The sequence below is a fragment of the Echiichthys vipera genome (genome assembly GCF_963691815.1).
Source record: "Echiichthys vipera genome assembly, chromosome: 9".
In the NCBI taxonomy this organism is placed as follows: Eukaryota; Metazoa; Chordata; class Actinopteri; order Perciformes; family Trachinidae; genus Echiichthys; species Echiichthys vipera.
The window spans coordinates 757567-778770 of record NC_139834.1 but is presented as its reverse complement, the minus strand read 5'-3'; the positions used below and the strand labels follow the sequence as shown (position 1 = coordinate 778770).

General features: G+C 50.9%; 1 protein-coding gene across 1 annotated transcript in view; it reads right to left on the bottom strand.

Annotated features, from left to right (window-relative positions):
- Window positions 1-21204, bottom strand: part of prkcz (protein kinase C, zeta) — a gene marked incomplete at its 5' end in the record, with an annotated part of 84164 nt that overhangs the window by 1835 nt on the left and 61125 nt on the right. The window contains 6 exons of the mRNA XM_083920656.1: window positions 3840-3955; window positions 12554-12643; window positions 14760-14839; window positions 18799-18918; window positions 19062-19149; window positions 19297-19432. Coding sequence (XP_083776782.1) covers window positions 3840-3955; window positions 12554-12643; window positions 14760-14839; window positions 18799-18918; window positions 19062-19149; window positions 19297-19432 — 630 coding nt within the window. The remainder of the gene's footprint in view (window positions 1-3839; window positions 3956-12553; window positions 12644-14759; window positions 14840-18798; window positions 18919-19061; window positions 19150-19296; window positions 19433-21204) is intronic.

The window sequence follows — 21204 nt, the reverse complement described above, 5'->3', positions numbered from 1 at the left end:
GAGGAAGAGGAGAGGAGGAGGGAGGGAGAGGAGGAAGAGGGGAGGAGGAAAAGGAGAGGAGGAGGGAGGGAGAAGAGGAAGAGGAGAGGAGAGGAGTGAGGAGAGAAGGAGGACCTTTCACAATAAAAGCCCTAGACATATATCGTAGCATCACAGCTAACCGGAGAGCATCAAAGCAGCCTAGGAAAGCTATCACGAGCTAACGTTAGCGTAAACGATGATAAAAGTGTGGACACTTGAACGCTAACAGCAGAAGAAAGGAGGACGGAGGAAGAGGGAGATCTAATCTAACCATGCACGCCACATGCACACACCCATGTGCAGCACAGGGAGCATTTAGGGGGTCAGTGTCACGCCCAAGGACACTTCCACATGCGGACTGCACTGCACCCTCTCCCAACTGTTGTTGCTAGCAGTAGCCACGTGGCTAACGCTGTGAACAAGTGCCTGATGGATCAGTCACTGGAGAGCCGGCCTGAAGAGTGTCCTGTGCTGTTACACTGAGGGCGCCCTCCCACTGTCCCTCCCTCCCGTATATCCGTCTATAGAAACTATATAGAAACTATATAGAAAAACATATACGACATACATTTTTATATCATGTTGATGATTTAATGTGAATCTTCGGATCTTGTTCACGAGTGAGGGGACGATGGAGCGTGAGTTTGGCCGGAGAATCGGAGCAGCGGGGGCGGAGCTGCAGTCGCTCTACCGCACCGTTGTGACGAAAAGAGAGCTGAGGAAGGCAAAGCTCTGGATCTACCCTCAGTCCTGGTTCCTACCCTCACCTGTGGTCCTGAAAGCTGGGTCAGGACCCAAAGAACCAGGTCCAGGTCAGGACCCAAAGAACCAGGTCCAGGTCAGGACCCAAAGAACCAGGTCCAGGTCAGGACCCAAAGAACCAGGTCCAGGTCCAAGCGTGTGAACTGGGTTTCCTCAGGAGGGGGTCTGGAGTCTCCCTTAGAGAGAGGGGGAGAAGTTCAGCATCCGTGAGGAACTCGGAGTAGAGCCGCTGCTCCTTTGTGTTGAAAGGAGCCAGTTGAGGTGGTTCAGGATCATCTGGTAAGGATGAACCCTGGGCGCCTCCCTAGGGAGGTGTTCCAGGCACGTCCAGCTGGGAGGAGGCCTCGGGGAAGACCCAGGACCAGGTGGAGAGATTAGATCTCCACACTGGCCTGGGAACGCCTCAGGATCCCCCAGTTAGAGCTGGTTAATGTGGCCCGGGAAAGGGAAGTTTGGGGTCCCTGCTAAAGCTAAACCCCTGTGACCCCGGATAATAGGCTGAAGATGAAATGCTCTTAGAAGTTTGAGTTAATCTGCTTGTTGTGTCAATTTAGAGAACGTATGTAACGTGTGTACCCCCGTATATGATTCCCTCACGATGCTAAAGATAATAAAATATCTTTGCCCGGCCCTGACGCTTGATATGCATCGAGCTCTAACGACCAGGCTCCAACAGTGATCGATGTGATTACCGGAAAAGAAAGAAATGAAGGTAAGAAATAATAAACGATGCGATGAATCAGTGGGAGGAGCCTCAGGTTCACACGACAGAGCAGAGCAGCGCTGTGGTCCGAGCCCCCGTGTTCACGAGGCTGCAGAGAGCAGAGCGTGGGCTTCTCTGGGCACCGGCTGAGACGGCCATTTTATAAGACAAGGAGCTGGCACAGGAGACTAAAGCCCCCCACCCCCACCCCCTCAGCGTGCTGGCAAGGCCCCCCAGCAAATCTGGCTCTTAATGTCACAATGTAAATCTCTAACACGGAGGGTTTACCCGTCTCCCCCCTCGCACGGCTCTCGCTCCTCTTTCTTCCTGTGCCAAGCCCGTCACGAGTGGGAGAGAGGGGAGACGGGGGAGCTTTTTGCGTCAGCCCCTCCTGGAGCAGGAGTGGGCGACATCAGCCCCTCTCCTTGGTAACAGAGGGAAGAGAAAGGGGTAGGGAGATAAAGTGCGAGACGCAGGGAGGAGGCATGCGTCTTCTTTTGATGTGCCGCCGTGTTTGATGCCAGGCTGATATCTCCACTACTGAACTGGCAGTGTGCTCTCCGCCCCGCTCTCCCTCTCATCCCCCTCCTCCCCGCGCCGCACCACGCCAAGCACTTCCACAATTGCCTGCCTAAAAAGTCAGTCACGGCCTCCTGTCGTCAAACGCTGTCACAAATGAGCCGGGATGAGCTTCAGAGCCGTCTCGCTGCAGCCCCTTAATGAGCTGCGAGGCGCACCCGCTCCGACACCGGTTTGAAGTTCACTGTCTAGAGAGCAGCGGAGGTGTACGGCACCTTCAAACCGAGGGAGAGCCGCGGCAGCTACCCAAAGAAATGTGTCACGGGCACGGTGCATGATGGGCATTTAATAAGGCTCCAATTAACACTGGGAGCCCGCGTTGCTCCGCGCCCTGTCAGACAGTACAGCTCAATGATGTACAGTCAGAACGGCGTCTGATTACATCGACGCCTGACAGCTTGAATGGCTCTTATTTATGTTTGGATTCAATCCTAATTTTGCTTTATCTCACAGTCTGAAGTGAACGCTGATAGGAGGTAGAGATGGTCAGCGGACAGGTCTCAGAACAGCGGCGCTCCAGCACGTTACACCGTGCAGCAGCAGCACGTGCTCTCGTGTTGTGTGCTTCCTCGACCTTTCAGACTTTTCCCATTGGCTCTTTTGGCGGCGCCCATTTACCAGTTTTAGCGTTCTGCGCATGAGAGTAGGGCCAGATGCTCACTGAACGTCTCATTGACCGCACCGTACCGGGACGACCCCCCCTCTCCCCATCACAGACTGTTGAGACTCAGGGCACCCTCCCACTGTGCCTCCGTCCCGTGCCCCGTGCTTTAGGGTCCTTGTCCCCCCCTCCAGGCCCGTTTGTACTCACACTACCTGGGCCTCGGAGAATGCTTCTTGCTGCCTATACGTCATCACGCCGTAACACGTCACACGCATTGATGACGTCATGGCGATGCGTGGCTTTGTTTCCAGATCTTTCCGTAGACCTCGGAGTTTTTGTGCGTCTTGTCGACTGTTTTTGAATCTTTTCATCGACCAAATCTGCAGTAAACACTCCACCTCCGCATCACACCAACGTGAACCTTTCACCGCCATTGTTTGAAATGTCCGCGCATGGTCCCTCCTTCTTTTTTCTACGTCCCAACAGGCGCACAGGAAATGACCTCAGAACCGCCGTAGGCCTCGTGCTCGTACACGTGCGCACGCTCGTGCTCGTACACGTGCAAACGTGCTTTACTAAAGCCCACCTCTCCCAAACGGGCCGTGGACGGCAAGCGAGCCGCTCCTAGACGCGGTACGGTTGCACTCACACTGGTCAAAGGAACCAGACTTTAGCCGTGACACGTGCTGGGGCACGGCACGGAGGCACAGTGGGAGTGCAGCCTTAATGTCTTTGTTCAGATTAACAAACTGTCGTGTCCTTGTTTTTTAATCCTCCTAAAAAGTAAAGGTGCGATGTGATTGGAACGTATATAATCTACACAAAAGGCTTCTGGTTCATTTCCTACACAAGAAGTGAGAGGAATTAAAAGTTGCTGTAAAGCTGTACGCTTATTTTCCAGCTAGTTACTGATTTACACATTTCACTTTACTGTCAACATCACAGAGACCTGAAACATCCTTCCCTGCTGTCAGGTTACCGTCATGCAGTGACTCCAAACGTCTCCTAACAAAGACACAACAGACGTGTCCTGAGGCGAACGTCAAGTCCCTGCAGACAGACCTTCAGTTTCCCCCGCACACTCTTTAAACCCTCCCCGTGAGGTCGACTTTAACGTAACTACGGTTCCACTGGAGCAGTGCTGTGAGTGCAGGAGGAGGCGGTACGTACTCGTCATCGGGCGTTAGCTGCACTGGTTCGTTGGTAAACTGCGTGTCGAAGTTCTCGAGGCCGTAGTCGTCCGTGATTTGAGGTTTGAAGGGCGGCGTCATCTCTTTCTTGTCCAGCTGAGGAAAAACAAACAGACGCATGGTTAAAATGTGTCGCGTGTAACGACAGTTTGCACGAGACCGTGAAGGAACACACATCAGCTCATTGATTGAACACTGCTCGTTCCCTGCTTTGATCCAAACAGCACAAAACAAAAGCCTCATGATTAGGGATGCTCGATATTGGCTTTTCTGCCGATATCCGATATTCTGATATTGTCCAACCCTTAATTTCTGATACCGATATCTGCTGTTACTGTGACACTGTGTTACTGTGCAGGTGACACTTGGAAATACTTCCAAACCTCGAGCATCTCATGCACCGGGCGAGCTGAAGCTTGTTAGCCACGGTTAGCAACCTACGAGTCTAGCGTGTTGTTGTTGTTATACGTCATCAAGCACGCGCCTGTAAACGTCCCGTGTTGCATTCAGGTACACTCGGAAATGCTGAAGCCTACAGAACAAACATCGGCTGTTAAAACCTGATACCGATAATTCCCGATATTACATATTTAGCTCAATATCGGCCGATAATATCGGACATCGCTACTCATGATACCTTGAGGAGACGGAGCCTTACACTAAACTAAAGGTCACGGGAACGGTCGCTGCTTCACAGCTGCAGGAAATCCTCAGTTGTTGTATGTGATACGTAGAATTACTTCATCATTATTCAAAGAAAGTCAAACTCTGCTCGTCTGTCTTTCATTTCACTTTAAACCGTATTTCCTGTGCAGGGGCGTAGGTAAGGACGGAGCTTCGGGGGCCCCACCCCGCGTGAAAACAGCACCAGATGACCCTGTTCCACCACCGAACACCATCATGTGAACACGTCCTTATGAAACAACACGGAGCTGACTGGGATTTCTCCATTTACTCAAACATCACAGTCCTGGTGACGTCTGTAAACCCACCAACTCATTTATTGTCTCGTCCTTTTCTTTAACGTCTGCTTATTTGGTTTCAGTAATGATACTCGGGCTGTGCTAAGCTCTCCAATAAGACTCTCCACTGAAAGACTGGTGCGGTTGAAATGTCCTAACATGACTTGTATTCATGTTTCTATTTCTTCCTGTTTTAAAAAACTAAAATAAACTGTTGAATGTATTTTTAACTGAGTAAATGGACTTATACTTATATAATCTAACCACTCACACCACAGTTACACACCCATGAGCAGCACAAGGAACAATCCGGGGTTCAGTGTCTTGCCCAAGGACACTTTGAGACGTGGACCGGGCTAGGTGGGGATTGAACTGCCGATCTCTCGAACGGAGGACAACCCACTCTGACACTGAGCCACAGTCGCCCAGTATTAACCAATCACAAATCCTTTTCTTGTCGGTCAATGGCTGATCAGTTAATCATTAACATCCCTAATTCCATGTTAAGTGTTTTAATTGGTGTTGGATCAAAATCGTAGCTGACTGTGTCTGAAAACCAAGGACACTTCATCATGTGGACCAGGGGAGGTAGGGATTGAACTGCCGACCTCTCAAATGGAGGATGACCCACTCTTCCACTGAGCCACAGTCCAATGATAAGACAAAGTTGAGTGTTTTAATTGGTGTTGGATCAAAATTGCAGTCGACTGTGTCTGAAAACCATAAAAAGGAAGCGTGCACATTAGAGCTGAGTGAACAGACCCTGATGCTGTGTGATGCACAGCACATCGGGCAGGTTTGAACACCGGCTCTTCCGTATGGTCGGATCGAAAGACGGCCGCCTTGTTGCTGCATTTCTCCGTTGAAACACAGACGGGACTGAAAATGGAGAGAAGCAACAGCAGGGAGGAGGCTGAGGCAGCGGAGTAATTGTGCCCCGGTGATTCAGCCACGAGAGTTTTTGGTCTGGTACGTTTCCATGGTTTCACTTCAGCCCTTCAGTCTGTTAAAATGTGCGCTGAGGACATTTTCTGAGAACAGGATGAAGGCAGAGCGCAGGTACACGGTGAGCTCTCCGCGGTGCCTTTGGATGTTTCCTCAATCTACGGAGAGACGCGTTTAAAGACGCTGCTGAGGGAGAAACCACCGGGATCCAGGGGCTGATGTTCAGCCTTCAGTCACGTCAAACACTAAATGAAGCCAGTCACATATAGATATTTATATATTTATATATTTATAAACACAGTCTGAGTGTGGAGAGAAGGCGTTCTTGATTAAATGCATTTACAGTAATGTTATTAATGTGCACTGTCCCTGTTTTCAAAGAAACTCAACTTTAAACGACTGCGTGTCCTTGTGTCCTGTCGGCTTTCCCGTTCACACACACACACACACACACACACACACACACACACACACACACACACACACATACACACACACACACACACACACACTCTGTCTCCATGCCTTTCACGCAGACGTGGGGCGTAACAAAGGTGAGTTACAGCCCCTCAAAGAACAGGCTGTGTGAAAGGGGCTTTAGTCGTGGGCTGGGATTGTCTCCACACAGCTCTCACAGACCGTTATAGCAACACGTCGTGATCGGACGGGCGATCAACACCGAGAAACACAGATTCAGACACACACACACACACACACACACCCCGTCTCCATGCCTTTCATGCAGACGTGGGGCGTGACAGAGGTGGGTTACAGCCCCTCAAAGAACAGGCTGTGTGAAAGGGGCTTTAGTCGTCGGCTGGGATTGTCTCCACACAGCTCTCACAGAACGTTATACCAACATGTCGTGATCGGACGGGCGATCAACACCGAGAAACACAGATTCAGACACACACACACACTCTGTCTCCGTGCCTTTCACGCAGACGTGGGGCGTAACTAAGGTGGGTTACAGCCCCTCAAAGAACAGGCTGTGTGAAAGGGGCTGGGATTGTCTCCACACAGCTCTCACAGAACGTTGTACCGACATGTCGTGATCGGACGAGCGATCAACACCGAGAAGCACAGATTCAGACACACACACAGAGGGAGAGTGCTTCAGTCTCTGCTCAGGACAAAACAACAGCTGTTTACTGCGTTTAACGCTCTGAATGCGGAGTTTTAACCATAACAACGGAAAATCCGAACGCACAACGACATGAACACTGTTGAGGAATCTATTAAACCATAACTACTTGCTTTTCCAGTTCCACTTCTTGCTCATCTTGTGTGCGCGTGTGTGTGTGTGTGTGTGTGTGTGTGTGTGTGTGTGCATGTGTGTGTGCATGTGTGTGTGTGTGTGTGACTCCTGCTGGTGTTTGCAGCCCTCTCTGTGCTTCATTAGTGTTATTGGTTCAAAGTGCTTTTTGTTGGAACAGCTTCAAACAAACAAACACAAAAACTCACTTTCTCTGTTTTTACCTCTCTCCGTCAAATTGGCTCCCTCTCTCTCTCTCTCTCTCTCTCTCTCTCTTTTCGAATTTCTTGTTTTTTAGCTTTTGCAGCGCCTACCTACACTCTTCTGTCAGCTTCACCCCCTCACATCCTGTCTCCCTCTCTCTCCTCTCCGTTCGTCTCTGTCTCATTGTCAATTCTTTCATCTTTCCACATCGCTCTCCTCCTACTTTCCCCAGTCTCTCTGATGTGTTGTTGGGCAGGCTGGAACTCTGTGTGGTGGTAATGAAGCACACTGAAGGCTAGGAACGAGCCCAGCACCTTCACACACACACACACACACACACACACACACACACACACACACACACACACACACACACACACGGTAAGTGCCCCTGAGGCCAGAGGGGCACATGAAAGAGGTAACTGAGCGCCAGGACTATACAGGCGATCCATGGGTTCTCAGATCACAGCACCTGTCAGAGAGTGTGTGTGTGTGTGTGTGTGTGTGTGTGTGCGTGTGTGTGTGTGTGTGTGTGACGATCAGCCTGCTCTGAGGCAGTCGTTAATGTGACTGCAGACTCACCATAGTCAACAGATGTGAAGCCGTGCATCACACACTGTATCACTTAATCACACACACACACACTCTTTCACTCTCCGTGCGCCGTCTTCCGCTGCGGCACAGGAGCACGTCTCCGTAAGAACGAAGAGTTAATCATCAGGGGCCGCGTGCCTTCAGTGCTGCACGTCACCGTCTGGGTTTTGGAAGTGAAATATGTGCAGATACAGAGTGAACACGCCCGACTCCGCCTGTAACGCCAGGATGATCCGACCACGGCCAAAGAGTTGGAGCATGGATGGAGCTGAGGCCTAATGAGGTCTACAGTAACCCTACGTCACGTAAAAGGCCACGCACTGGGCTCCTTTACCCGCTTCTCCTCCGGTAAACTGGACAATCTGTCCTGACTCCACCACGGCAGCCCTGAGTTTTCCTTCTGTGTGTGTTGTTGTGTCCCTGTCTGTGTTCTTCCTCCTGTCTGTGCTGTGTGTGTGTGTGTGTGTGTGTGTGTGTGTGTGCGTGGCCTCTGCTCCACAGGTGAAGCAGGTGAACTCACTCTACAACCAAGTCTCCCATAAAGCCACTGGTTTCTCTCCTGCTCATCACCAGATCATTTCGTCCGTGAGCGTTGCTTCCTCCCTGCCTGCCTGTGGACCTGCCTGTGGACCTGCCTGCCTGTGGACCTGCCTGTGGACCTGCCTGTGGACCTGCCTGCCTGTGGACCTGCCTGTGGACCCGCCTGTGGACCTGCCTGCCTGTGGACCCGCCTGTGGACCTGCCTGCCTGTGGACCTGCCTGCCTGTGGACCTGCCTCTGGACCTGCCTGTGGACCTGCCTGTGGACCTGCCTGTGGACCAGCCTGTGGACCTGCCTCTGGACCTGCCTGTGGACCTGCCTGTGGACCCGCCTGTGGACCTGCCTGTGGACCTGCCTGTGGACCTGCCTGTGGACCTGCCTGCTCCCCGGAGCTCTCTCCCTGCATCACCATTCCCCTACAGCGGACCTCACATCACGCCATCTGCATCCACGCACTCCTCGGTGACTCCACCTCCCACATCAGGACCCTGGGACCTCGCACCGCCCTCCACCTCGCACCCCCCCTCCACCTCGCACCTGTGCTTGCACCTTTTCTGAGGACCTAAAGAAGTGCAGAGTCTCGAGAACACTTCCTGGGGACCAACCGAACGGGCACGCCCCAACGCTACAAGCCTCGATCCTGGCCATCTGGACGGGCGCCGCACACGTCAGAGCAAAATTCTAAAAATATTTAGCACAGGGGTCGGGTATCTGGTTTCCTGCCTAAAAGTGATCCCAGTGTCAACGACAACAGTGAAACAGTGAAATCCGTCTGCACGCGTTTCAAAATGACACGTTTCTCCTCAGCGCTCGACGTGACACTTCTCTGGCAGCGAGGAGCTGTGGATTTGGCGAGGGCATAAAAGAGGACAGCAGGTAAATGATATTCAAACGTGTCATCTCTTCAGAGAGAAGCCTCCGCGCTCCCTCAGGAGCCGTCTGATAAATATTAATCCGTAGTAACAACAGCAGCAGTGTGCCAGGCCTGTCAGGGCTGGAGACAGCTGCTCGTTTGAGGGCAGAGAGCGTCGCTTCTCCTCCTCTCACAGCTTTGTCAACTTGTTTTTGCTCGGCGCTACACGGGAGCTTTGTCGCTCGGCTCAGGATTCCTCTGCGCTTTGATATCTTTCCCCACTTTCCCTTTGGTGTGCACTTCACAGGCGCGGTGGCAGCACTCATTAACACACTCTTGACGATTGTTTTCCTCCTCTTTTGTGCTCCGTGCTACCTGCCACCCCACCTAATTGTCCCAGGAGAGACGCGGCAATAATGAGGACTGAGAAATGGCCTTAATTCCTCTCTAATTAGCTTAATGTGCTCATGAAGTCACATGTTATTGCTGCTTTTATCGTCACTGTAAACTGGAAACATGCACTTGCTTTAGCGTAGAGTTCAGAATTTAGGGCGCACTGACACTGTGCCTCCGTCCCGTGCACCGTGCTTTAGGGTCCTTGTCCCCCCCTCCAGGCCCGTTTGTACTCACACTACCTGGGCCTCGGAGAATGCTTCTTGCTGCCTATACGTCATCACGCCGTAACACGTTACACGCATTGATGACGTCATGGCGATGCGTGGCTTTGTTTCCAGATCTTTCCGTAGACCTCGGAGTTTTTGTGCGTCTTGTCGACTGTTTTTGAATCTTTTCATCGACCAAATCTGCAGTAAACACTCCACCTCCGCATCACACCAACGTGAACCTTTCACCGCCATTGTTTGAAATGTCCGCGCATGGTCCCTCCTTCTTTTTTCTACGTCCCAACAGGCGCACAGGAAATGACCTCAGAACCGCCGTAGGCCTCGTGCTCGTACACGTGCGCACGCTCGTGCACGTGCAAACGAGCTTTACTAAAGCCCACCTCTCCCAAACGGGCCGTGGACGGCAAGCGTGCCGCAGTTATGCACGGAGCGGTTGCACTCACACTGGTCAAAGGAACCAGGCTTTAGCTGAAAAACCTGTTTTGGTGCGGTACGGAAGGACAGTGTGAGTGCGCCCTTAGGGGCTTTACTCTAGATTATTTTTCAGTACCGTATTTTCCGCACTATAAAGCGCACCACACTATACGGGGCACCTTCAATGAATGTCTTATTCTGAAACTTTTTCCATATATAAGGCGCATTGAACAGACGCTTCAGTCACGTCGTCCACTTCTATCACTTACATGGTTCTGTACACAGACGTGAAGACGCTTCATATTTCATGGTGCTATCCTTCTTTCATGTCCGTCAAAAAAAGTTGTGCGTCAGAGCCGAGCTTCACTCGTCCTACCTCCACACACACACCCAGCGGTAATGTTCCAGTTGTGTGTGTGATTAAGAATTCACTTTATTTGCCTTGTTGCTGCACAGAGCAGGAGTGTGCACAGAGTGGGAGTGTGCACAGAGTGGGAGTGTGCACAGAGCGGGAGTGTGCACAGAGCGGGAGTGTGCCCAGAGCGGGAGTGTGCACAGAGCGGGAGTGTGCACAGTGCAGGAGTGTGCACAGAGCGGGAGTGTGCACAGAGCGGGAGTGTGTGCACAGAGCGGGAGTGTGTGCACAGAGCAGGAGTGTGTGCACAGAGCAGGAGTGTGCACGCAGCGTCTCTGACTACAGCATCCATTTTTAACGCACACACTCACTCGTGAGTCTGTTCAGATCGTAACAGGAGGCTGTTCTGTGTGATGTGTACAGAGGATCCATACGATCAGGTCTGACAAAGAGAAGTCAGAGAGACGTGAAGTGTCGTCAGCATTAAACGTGGGCGTGAAGTGTTTATTCTGTGTTTGTTGTTCCATTAGTTGTGACAGACCCCAGATCAGCTGTCAGCAGCCGTCTGTCAGAGAGCGACAGCGCCCTGATCCCAGCAGAGATGAATTATACTCTGAGAGGAACAAGCATCCCCCTCCACCTCAAAGTATCTGTGCTGGGAATGAGCGATTACACACATTACAGACTAAATGTGAGGGTTCTGTGTCTTGGTGTTTTAACCCTGCCTCTTTGTCCCCCCCCCCCCCCCCCCCCTGCAGGGCTCGGCTGACGGGGCTGACGGGACACACCTGCAGCCATTCAATTACCACCTCAGTATAAACACCTGCTCCTGGCCCTGATTCAGTCTTGTCGTTCTTCGTACCTCGCTGCCTCGCTGCCGGAGTTCCTGGGTTTGCCCTGTGCCTGAGCGTCTTCTGGCGGTTGCGTTCCCCCGCGTGCCGTGTCAGCCTTTCACTTGTGGAGCCCCTTTGTTAAAATAAACATTGTTGACGCACCTGCCGGCCTCTGCTTTAGGGTCCAGCTGTCAGACGGCTGTGACACTAAAGGCTCCACAGTCTGTTTTTCACTGGACTGAGACCAGCTCCTCTGAAGGGTGTTGGTGCGGCTGCTCTTGACCGATGTACGTCGTACAATTACCGTGTTCAAATCTGCCCAAATGGCCACATGGTGGTTAGCACTGTCGCCTAACAACGAGAGGGTTCCTGGTTTGAATCCCCTTCTGTGTGGAGTTTGCATGTTGTCCCCGTGTCTGCGTGGGTTTTCTCCGGGTTCTCCGGTTTCCTCCCACAGTCCAAAGACGTGCAGGTGTTCGGTTCATTGATGACTCTAAATCACCCGTAGTCTCCCTGTGACTGTTCCTAGTGCTTTGTTGCTCCTGTTGCCCGTCTCCCTGTCGACCTGTGACTGTTCCTAGTGTTTTGTTGCTCGTCTCCTTGCGACTGTTCCTAGTGTTTTGTGGCTCCAGTTGCTAGTCTCCCTCTCGACCTGTGACTGTTCCTAGTGTTTGGTTGCCCCTGTTGCCCGTCTCCCAGCGTACCCCCCTCCTCTGCTCATTCCCTGTGACCAGTTTTGACCTCTTGTTCTCTTTTCACCCTTTTTGTTAAGTAAGTTCATGAAAATCGTTAAAACTCGAGGTCTGTGTCTGTATTTTGGTTCCAATCCTCCGCGTTTTGCACGTTACCGTTCCCTGACAGAAGAACTGCACAGACGTGACGTCACTGAACGGGATCTGCATCTAAAGAGTTATTCGTTCTTATTAAATTATCTTTTTTCATTGTGTTGTTGTTGAAGAAAATGTTTGTTTCACACTGAAGTTTGCCGACAAACACCCGTGTTGTTGCTGTACGCTCATATTCTGCAGCACAGGGTCGAAGTGGACACAACAAAACTCAGATTTAAAGGCATCACAGCACGATATTCTCCCATCTCCTCACTCACTCTGCTCTTACCTGGTCCCAGTCTATACTGCGGAAAAAAGTGTGTGCCTTGATATCTGTGTAGCCCGTCTGGACCTGGCAACCCAGCCGCTCCTTGGGATCCTGTTGGGAGTGAAACATGTGGTCAGGAACGTTTAACGGAGACGCTGCGTGTTCATGCAAAGTGAGATTATTCTTTATAATTGAGCATCCGGATGCAGACGATGCAGGATCACTGTCCGCTCGGCTCTACGTCATGTCCACACTAATCAATTCCTGAGGGGACGATGTCAAAACACAGCATTTCTATTAAAGTATTATACTAACTCATGTTCAGATGCTCTCCAGTCTCAGGAGGATGAAGCAATGTGCACAATTAGTAATAATGCTGGCCACACATGTTTCCATTGCACCCTGGTGTGAACATACACCCCCCCACCCCCCGACTGCTTATCTTGGATGTGCTCTTTTCATCACAACAATTATGGTGATGACCTGCAGAGGTGAAGTGCACGTGAAGGGCTGTTTGTGTGAACAGGAGCTCCCTCATGCAAACATGAAACCAAGGGCAGAATGAGCTCTTCTGTGTTTGTGCACACTGAGCAAACGCACGCTCAGCCGTCGTCGTGTTAATTCTACAAGCGTAAATTAACTGTAAGTGTTTTTACACGTTACACAAATCTCTGCTGCTGCTGAACCTGCGTCTTCACCAGAATGTGTTTCTTTTATTTTAGTCTAAAACTTGCAGACGTGAAAATCGTCAAATTTAGAATTTTAGATCTGAAAATGAACAAGAAAGCGCCAAAAACTGCAGTTCATGGATCAGCCACTGGAGGCTGCCGCCCCCCCGCGTTAAAACGTCCGTCTTCACCGCAGAAACAAACATGTTTACAGCCTGGTGCAACAACTGCTTTGGTCTCTATGGATAGTTTCCGCGTTCATGATGATTTTACGGTTCAACCTCTGCATCATTACCATTAAGGCCGTGCTGCTGTACGATGGGGGGGGGCCCGCCACCGTTGGCTAACACTTATTTGGCGCCGAGCTCTGACTCATTTTCAGTTTTGCGGTGAGCAGGCGGAGTCATGACACTGTCAGGACTGTGATGGTTTTGATTTTGGCTCTTCAGACACTTATGGGTGACACAGGTTTGATCTAGATGCCTCTAAACCCTACACACGACTCCTTTAGGTCCCAAGATTCTTCTTAGCTTAGCAATAAAAGTATGGATACTGCAGGGTCGGCTTAATTACAGTATACTGATGAGTCTGTGCATGTTCTCAATTGTCCAGGTCGTCGTTCGCCTCAAAGCAATTTCAGTCAAAAGCAACTGGACCAGGACCAGGACCAGGACCAGGCTGGGACTGGACCAACTAGCTGGTGTGAGATCAATGCTGCCCTTTCATCCCTTCCCAGGAGATCCAACAATCTAACCTCAAAGAACAACTGTTCACAAACGTCCTCCTCTGACTCCAACGACTGTCATTAAGACTCTATAGAGCACTAACCAAGTCCAGACCTACTTCCACCAACCACTGGACCAGGACCAGGACCAGGACCAGGACCAGGCTGGGACTGGACCAGCACTAACCAAGTCCAGACCTACTTCCACCAACCACTGGACCAGGACCAGGACCAGGACCAGGACCAGGACCAGGCTGAGACTGGACCAGCACTAACAAAGTCGAAACCAACTCCCCACCAACGACTGCCACTCTAACGACGGTCGTTGGCACTTGGAGCACGAAGGGTTCCAGAGACATCATCGGCCTGTGAGAGGTTAAAGACCTGGATCTCACGCCAGCTAGTTGGACCAGTCCCAGCCTGGTCATGGTCCAGTCCCAGCCTGGTCCTGGTCCTGGTCCTGGTCCTGATCCTGGTCCTGGTCCTGGTCCTGGTCCTGGTCAGATGCGTACATGAACTGATGAAGCCTCTTGGATCAGAGGTGAAACGTCTTCCTGACAAAGAACCAGGTCCAGTTGCTTTGGACTGAAGCTGCGTTGAGGACAGTGTACTGATGAATGTTGGTGCTGTATCCTGGTTCTATTTTACTGCAAACACGTAGGTAACGTTAAAGTAAACCTCATCGTGATGCAGAAAGAAGATTACACTCAAAATAAAGCAGCGTTCCCTGCACACGTTCTTGGCCGTGATCCCAAACACGATGGTTTGACTGAACAGCAGCGTACAAAGACACATACACAGAGGAGGGGGGGGGGCGGGAGTGGACCACTCTCACCTTGTTTAGAAAGCCCTTGAGCACGCTGGCAGCTTTCACCGACAGAGACCTTGGGATGCGAATGGGCTTTTCAAGAATAACTGTTAGCGAAAAGAGAAGGACAGCAAAAAAGAGAGGGAGGGAGGGAGAGAGAGAGAGAGAGAGAGAGGGAGGGAAAAGGACAATCGTGAGCGGGGAGGAGGATGATTCACAGTCCGACCTGCCCGTGGGTGACCGCGTCTGCTGAGTGGGAGTCAAAGGAAGGGAGGAGATACAGAGGACACTGTTCTCTCACTCTTTCTCTCACTCTGTCTTTGTGAACGCAGCCTTGAGACTCCCACAGCTCAACAATGTCACAACTCTGACGAGAACAAAAGTTTCCCCCTCCGAATCCAAACAGAAGGATGTGGCTCTGCGTCGCACACGAGCGCCTCACGCCGAGGTGACCGCAGCGCTGTTTGCTTACAATCGCAGCTCAAGGACAGGCCATCGGTTACACGTGGGTACTCTTTATTAAAAACGAATGTTTCATAATCTTGAAACAGACGTGAAACGCATCCGAACAGACCTGCACACGAGGAAAGCTCTCGATTAACACGACATTTGTGGCTAAATCGACTCTCGCAGGATGAGAAATTTGCAAGGTGAGCGGGTGAAGAAGCTGTTACGCTTCATATTCATTAAAGGTGCAGTCATCACGCACTCGTTGGAGGCTCGATGTCGGGCCCCGTGCCTCACTCCAGCCTTCGGTGCTTCTCCTCCCCTGGGTTTGGTCTCTCAGGCTCAGGCCCGGGCTCGCTCTCTTTCATCTCAGTGGTACATTGTTACACATTTGTTCTGTTATTTGTTTCATATGCTGCGTATTCTTGTGCTGCTGTCGTGTTCCTGGTTTCTTTATGCTCATGTGGACTCATGTTGAGGCTGTGAGGAGGTTCTGCCGACACAACGACGGCTGAAAAAGGAGAAAGTCCTCAAACGCTGCATGTGCTTCCTGTTTAACGTCCACCACCACAGTGTGGTTTGAAGTAAAGATGCAATTAAGGGTCAAGAGGCAGTGTTAGGTTCAGGGTTAGGAGGCAGTGTTAGGGTCAGGGGTCAGGGTTAGGGGGCAGTGTTAGGGTCAGGGTCAGGGGCAGTGTTAGGGTCAGGGTTAGGGTCAGGGTTAGGGGGCAGTGTTAGGGTCAGGGTTAGGAGGCAGTGTTAGGGTCAGGGGTCAGGGTTAGGGGGTAGTGTTAGGGTCAGGGTCAGGGGCAGTGTTAGGTTCAGGGTTAGGAGGCAGTGTTAGGGTCAGGGGTCAGGGTTAGGGGGTAGTGTTAGGGTCAGGGTCAGGGGCAGTGTTAGGGTCAGGGTTAGGGTCAGGGTTAGGGGGCAGTGTTAGGGGGCAGGGTTAGGGTCAGGGGGCAGTGTTAGGGTCAGGGTTAGGGGGCAGTGTTAGGGTCAGGGGTCAGGGTTAGGGGGCAGTGTTAGGGTCAGGGTCAAGAGGCAGTGTTAGGTTCAGGGTTAGGAGGCAGTGTTAGGGTCAGGGGTCAGGGTTAGGGGGTAGTGTTAGGGTCAGGGTCAGGGGCAGTGTTAGGGTCAGGGTTAGGGGGCAGTGTTAGGGGGCAGGGTTAGGGTCAGGGGGCAGTGTTAGGGTCAGGGTTAGGGGGCAGTGTTAGGGTCAGGGGTCAGGGTTAGGGGGCAGTGTTAGGGTCAGGGTTAGGGGGCAGTGTTAGGGTCAGGGTTAGGGGGCAGTGTCAGGGTCAGGGTTAGGGTCAGGGTTAGGGGGCAGTGTCTGGGTCAGGGTCAGGGTTAGGGGGTAGTGTCAGGGTCAGGGTTAGGGTTAGGGGGCAGTCTCAGGGTCAGGGTTAGGGTTAGGGGGCAGGGTCAGGGTTAGGGGGCAGTGTTAGGGTCAGGGTTAGGGGCAGTGTGAGTGTCAGGATCAGGGTTAGGGGGCAGTGTTAGGGTCAGTTTTAGGGTCAGGGTCAGGGTCAGGGTTAGGGGGCAGTGTGAGTGTCAGGGTCAGGGTCAGGGTCAGGGTTAGGGGGCAGTGTCAGGGTCAGTGTTAGGGTCAGGGTTAGGGGGCAGTGTCAGGGTCAGGGTTAGGGTCAGGGTTAGGGGGCAGTGTCTGGGTCAGGGTTAGGGTTAGGGGGCAGTGTCAGGGTCAGGGTTAGGGGGCAGGGTCAGGGTTAGGGGGCAGTGTTAGGGTCAGGGTCAGGGTTAGGGTCTACTTAGACCTATTTGCTGTGGAATTGGGCACTGATTGTGGAAAAAATAACAGACCCCGGGAACACAGATCCTGTGACGACATAGAGCAGTAATGGCTGAAAAAAAACACTAGATTATTTCCCACATGGAGGAAATTGGAACCATCATTATGGAAAAGTACAATATCCAACTCTGTCATAATGTTGATATCTATGTGTACAGTAAACATATTATATAATTCACATATTGTATTTTATTGTGTCCCATCACCTCTGAGATCAACCCTACACCTGCAGGTCATAGCACCTTTCTCGTCTTCTGACCACTCAAGGCGATTTCACGCTCCTCACAATCACCCGTTCACACACACACATTCACACTGATGGACATCTACACACCATCTAATCTAATCTAACCATTCACACCACATTCACACACCCATGTGCAGCACAGGGAGCATTTAGGGGGTCAGTGTCTTACCCAACATGCAGACTGGAAGAGCCGGGGATCGAAACGCCAATCTCTCGAATGGAGGACGACCCGCTCTACCCCCAAGCCACAGCCATCCTCATATAATAAATATTGGACATTGGTGCAATACAATCAAACTGGTGTGACTGTTATTATTGGACACATGTAGCTTATGACAGAACTGCAACTGCACCGTTGTGACCCTGTCATCGGCCTGACGAACACTGATACTTTGAGCTCAGAAGGTTTGTTTTGGGTCATACCATTATTTTCAGCATATTTTGGTTTTTAAAGCTGCACATGATTCAGTGTGAATCCCACCTTGTGACTGGTTCCCCCTCTGAATCACATGTTTGCAGACGCTCTGTCTGAAGCTCTGGGGTTTGGTTTGTGGAGCCCTGATACCCAAAGCAGGGCCTGGCACAGGGTTCAGCTCGGTGGCATATGGTTGGGTGGCTCCTACAGTGATAGGGTTGGTTTCCGTTGGCAGGAATTCATCTAGCAACCCGCTGCTCCACCACTAAGACCGCCAGGAGGACTGTACCGGTGGCAGATGCTAGCCGTGGTGCCACGCGATGCTCCTTACGGTCACAGCAGACACATCATGCGTCACGAGAGGCTACTATGGAGGAATTTCTGTTATAGAAGAGAGCGTGGGTGTGTGAGAGGGGGGGGGGGGGGGCGTAAAGGGGTGGGCTATGTGAGGGAACCATATGGCTCCAGGAACACAAATGTGTGTCCGCTGCCCCACCACAAAAAGTCACGCAAGACTAATGGAGATTTTCCATTTACACAAAATTTAAAAGCAGATTCATGCACTGTCGCCTCACAACAAGAAGGTTCCTGGTTTGAATCCCGGCTGGGGCCCTTCTGTGTGGAGTTTGCATGTTGTCCCCGTGTCTGCGTGGGTTTTCTCCGGGTTCTCCGGTTTCCTCCCACAGTCCAAAGACGTGCAGGTGTTCGGTTCATTGATGACTCTAAATCACCCGTAGGTGTGAATGGTTGTCTCTGTGTTTCCTGTGACCTGTGGACCCTGCCTCACGCCCGATATCAGCTGGGATCGGCTCCAGCGACCCCGACAAGCGGTAGAAGATGAATGAATTATTAATATTATTATGACCCATTAAAAATGGGCACTTCAGTCAGACCAACAACTGGTCTTTCCCAAAGCCCTTCTTTGACAGTGGTGCCATGGAGACTCTTGCAGTCTATATCTTACAGGTATACAACTATTTATTGTATTGTCGGACCAGTCCCAGCCTGGTCCTGGTCCTGGTCCTGGTCCTGGTCCTGGTCCTGGTCAGATGTGTACATGAACTGATGAAGCCTCTTGGATCAGAGGTCCTAGACTTTGGACTGAAACTACTTTTGGGGGTCTATGTATTGTTAAACTCCTCTGCCTCACCTTGAAAGAGGTATTCCTCTGTGTTCATGTCAGGATTGTCAGTGATGATGTCAAATGGCGACCTCCCGGCCATCATCTCAAACATCAGCACGCCCAGAGCCCACCAGTCCACACTGAAGCCTAGGGGGGGGGGCACACAAGAGTCAGACAACATCCTTCAGATACCTGTGGCATTAAAGACTTGACTCCAGTTCCTCTGATCTCATCGATATAAATAAGATTCACTATCACGTGATCGGACCCTGTGTGCGCCCTTTACTCACCGTAGTCCTCTCCTCTGAGGATCTCAGGTGCAATGTAGTTGGGTGTCCCACAGAAGGTACTGGTGGTGTCGCCCGGTCTGATCCCCTCCTGAGGGAGCGGCCGCAGCGATAAAAGATAAAGGACACGATGTGTTACATAGTTAGAGGCTCTGTTAGTGCTCCCAGTCAATACAGAGCAGCTGTATCATTGATAACCCCACCCTTAGCCGTCCACACAGGAATCAATGTGTCTTACTTTGCACATGCCGTAGTCTGTGAGCTTGATGTGTCCCTCGTGATCCAGGAGGACGTTGTCCAGCTTCAGGTCGCGGTAGATGATGCCCTTTTCATGCAGGAAGTTCAGAGCGATACAGATTTCAGCGGCATAAAATCTGTGAAGGGGAAGATGCAGAGAATGAGGTGGGACCCGTCCTCTAGCGCCCCCATCAGGCCGATGTCTGGAGCCCGTGGTGATTTCCCATGTTATTAAGAGCTTAAGTGCATAATCTGACAAATCTGTAGTATGTGCTTATTATTACCACTTTAGATAACTTAACTGTGCATCATGATGTGTCTGTATCATCTGAATCATCGCTCAGCCCTAACATAGACTCTCAGAGCTGTGACGGGGTGAGAGGTTGAAGCATCACTGGCTTGATTTTGCATTTGAAAACATACTTTTTGTTTTGTCTGCATTTAAAATAAGTTCTAACTCACACACACGAGGTTTGTTATACATAATAAAAAGCAATTCGTAGCTGACAGAGAGCCGTGTTTGGTGTCGACACAGAGCCGTATAGGACAGCGTCATCAGCATACACAGGGAAATCCACTTTAACATGTTGATGCAGAGTTTTTATATAAATAATTAATGTTTGTGGACGGATCCCTCGGGTTAATTAGTGTTTAATTCATGCAAGAGTTTACAAAAAAGGCTTCACCATGTGTTCATATAGAATGTTTATTTACTGAATTACCAGAAAACACGCTCTATTATGATATGTATTGTTATCAAGATATTAAATGAGCTACTTTAGGGTAGAAGACTCTTTTATATTTATTATTATGGCTTTATATAGCGCCTTTCTCAGTGCTCAAGGCGCTTTACTGAGTCCAGGTTCCTTTAATTCACACAGAGACACGGTGGTGGTAAACTACGTAATAGTCACAGCTGCCCTGGGGCCGACTGACGGAAGCGACCCTCGACCACCTCCTCAAACATACGGCAGTCATACACATCCACACCAGGCAAGGGGGGTGAAGTGTCTTGCCCAGGGACACAACAACCATGACACAAATAGGGCAGGGCAGGGTTCAAACCGCCAACCCTTCGAACATTGGCCAAGTCACTCTACCAACTGAGCCACAGTCGCAAGAGATTTTGTCTGTAATGTCCAGCTCTACAGTGGTGAGAAGGAAAACCAGGCTTCACACGCTCTCACACACACTCGCTACAGGTGAAAACTATCCTGCAAGTGCTGCAGCTCTATCGTAACGGCCCTGTCAGGTTTGAATAAAGCCGATGCACAACGTTAATGCAACAAAGACCCTTGACTTTAACAGATGAAGGCCAGCAGTGCTACATACAGTATCTCAAGTCCAGACTCCTCTTGCAGTGCATATCTTACAGGTATAAAACTATGCATTGTTTTTGTTTTGTTTTGTATTGTCGGACCAGTCCCAGCCTGGTCCTGGTCCTGGTCCTGGTCCTGGTCCAGTCCCAGCCTGGTCCTGGTCCTGGTCCTGGTCCTGGTCCTGGTCCTGGTCAGATGAGCACATGAACCGATGAAGCCTCTTGGATGTGAGGTGAAACGTCTGAATTACCAGAAAACCTGCTATATTATGATACTGTATTGTTATCAAGATATTAAATTAGCTTTTTGGGGTAGAAGATTTTGTCTACACTGCCCGGCCCTGCAGTGCTGAGAGGGAAAACCAGGCTTCACTCTCTCTCACTCGCTACAGGTGAAAACTATCCTGCAAGTGCTGCAGCTCTATCGTAACGGCCCTGTCAGGTTTGAATAAAGCCGACGCACAACGTTAATGCAACAAAGACCTGAATTTAACAGATGAAGGCCAGCAGTGCTACATACAGTATCTCAAGTCCAGACTCCTCTTGCAGTTTATATCTTACAGGTATAAAACTATGTATTGTTTTTGTTTT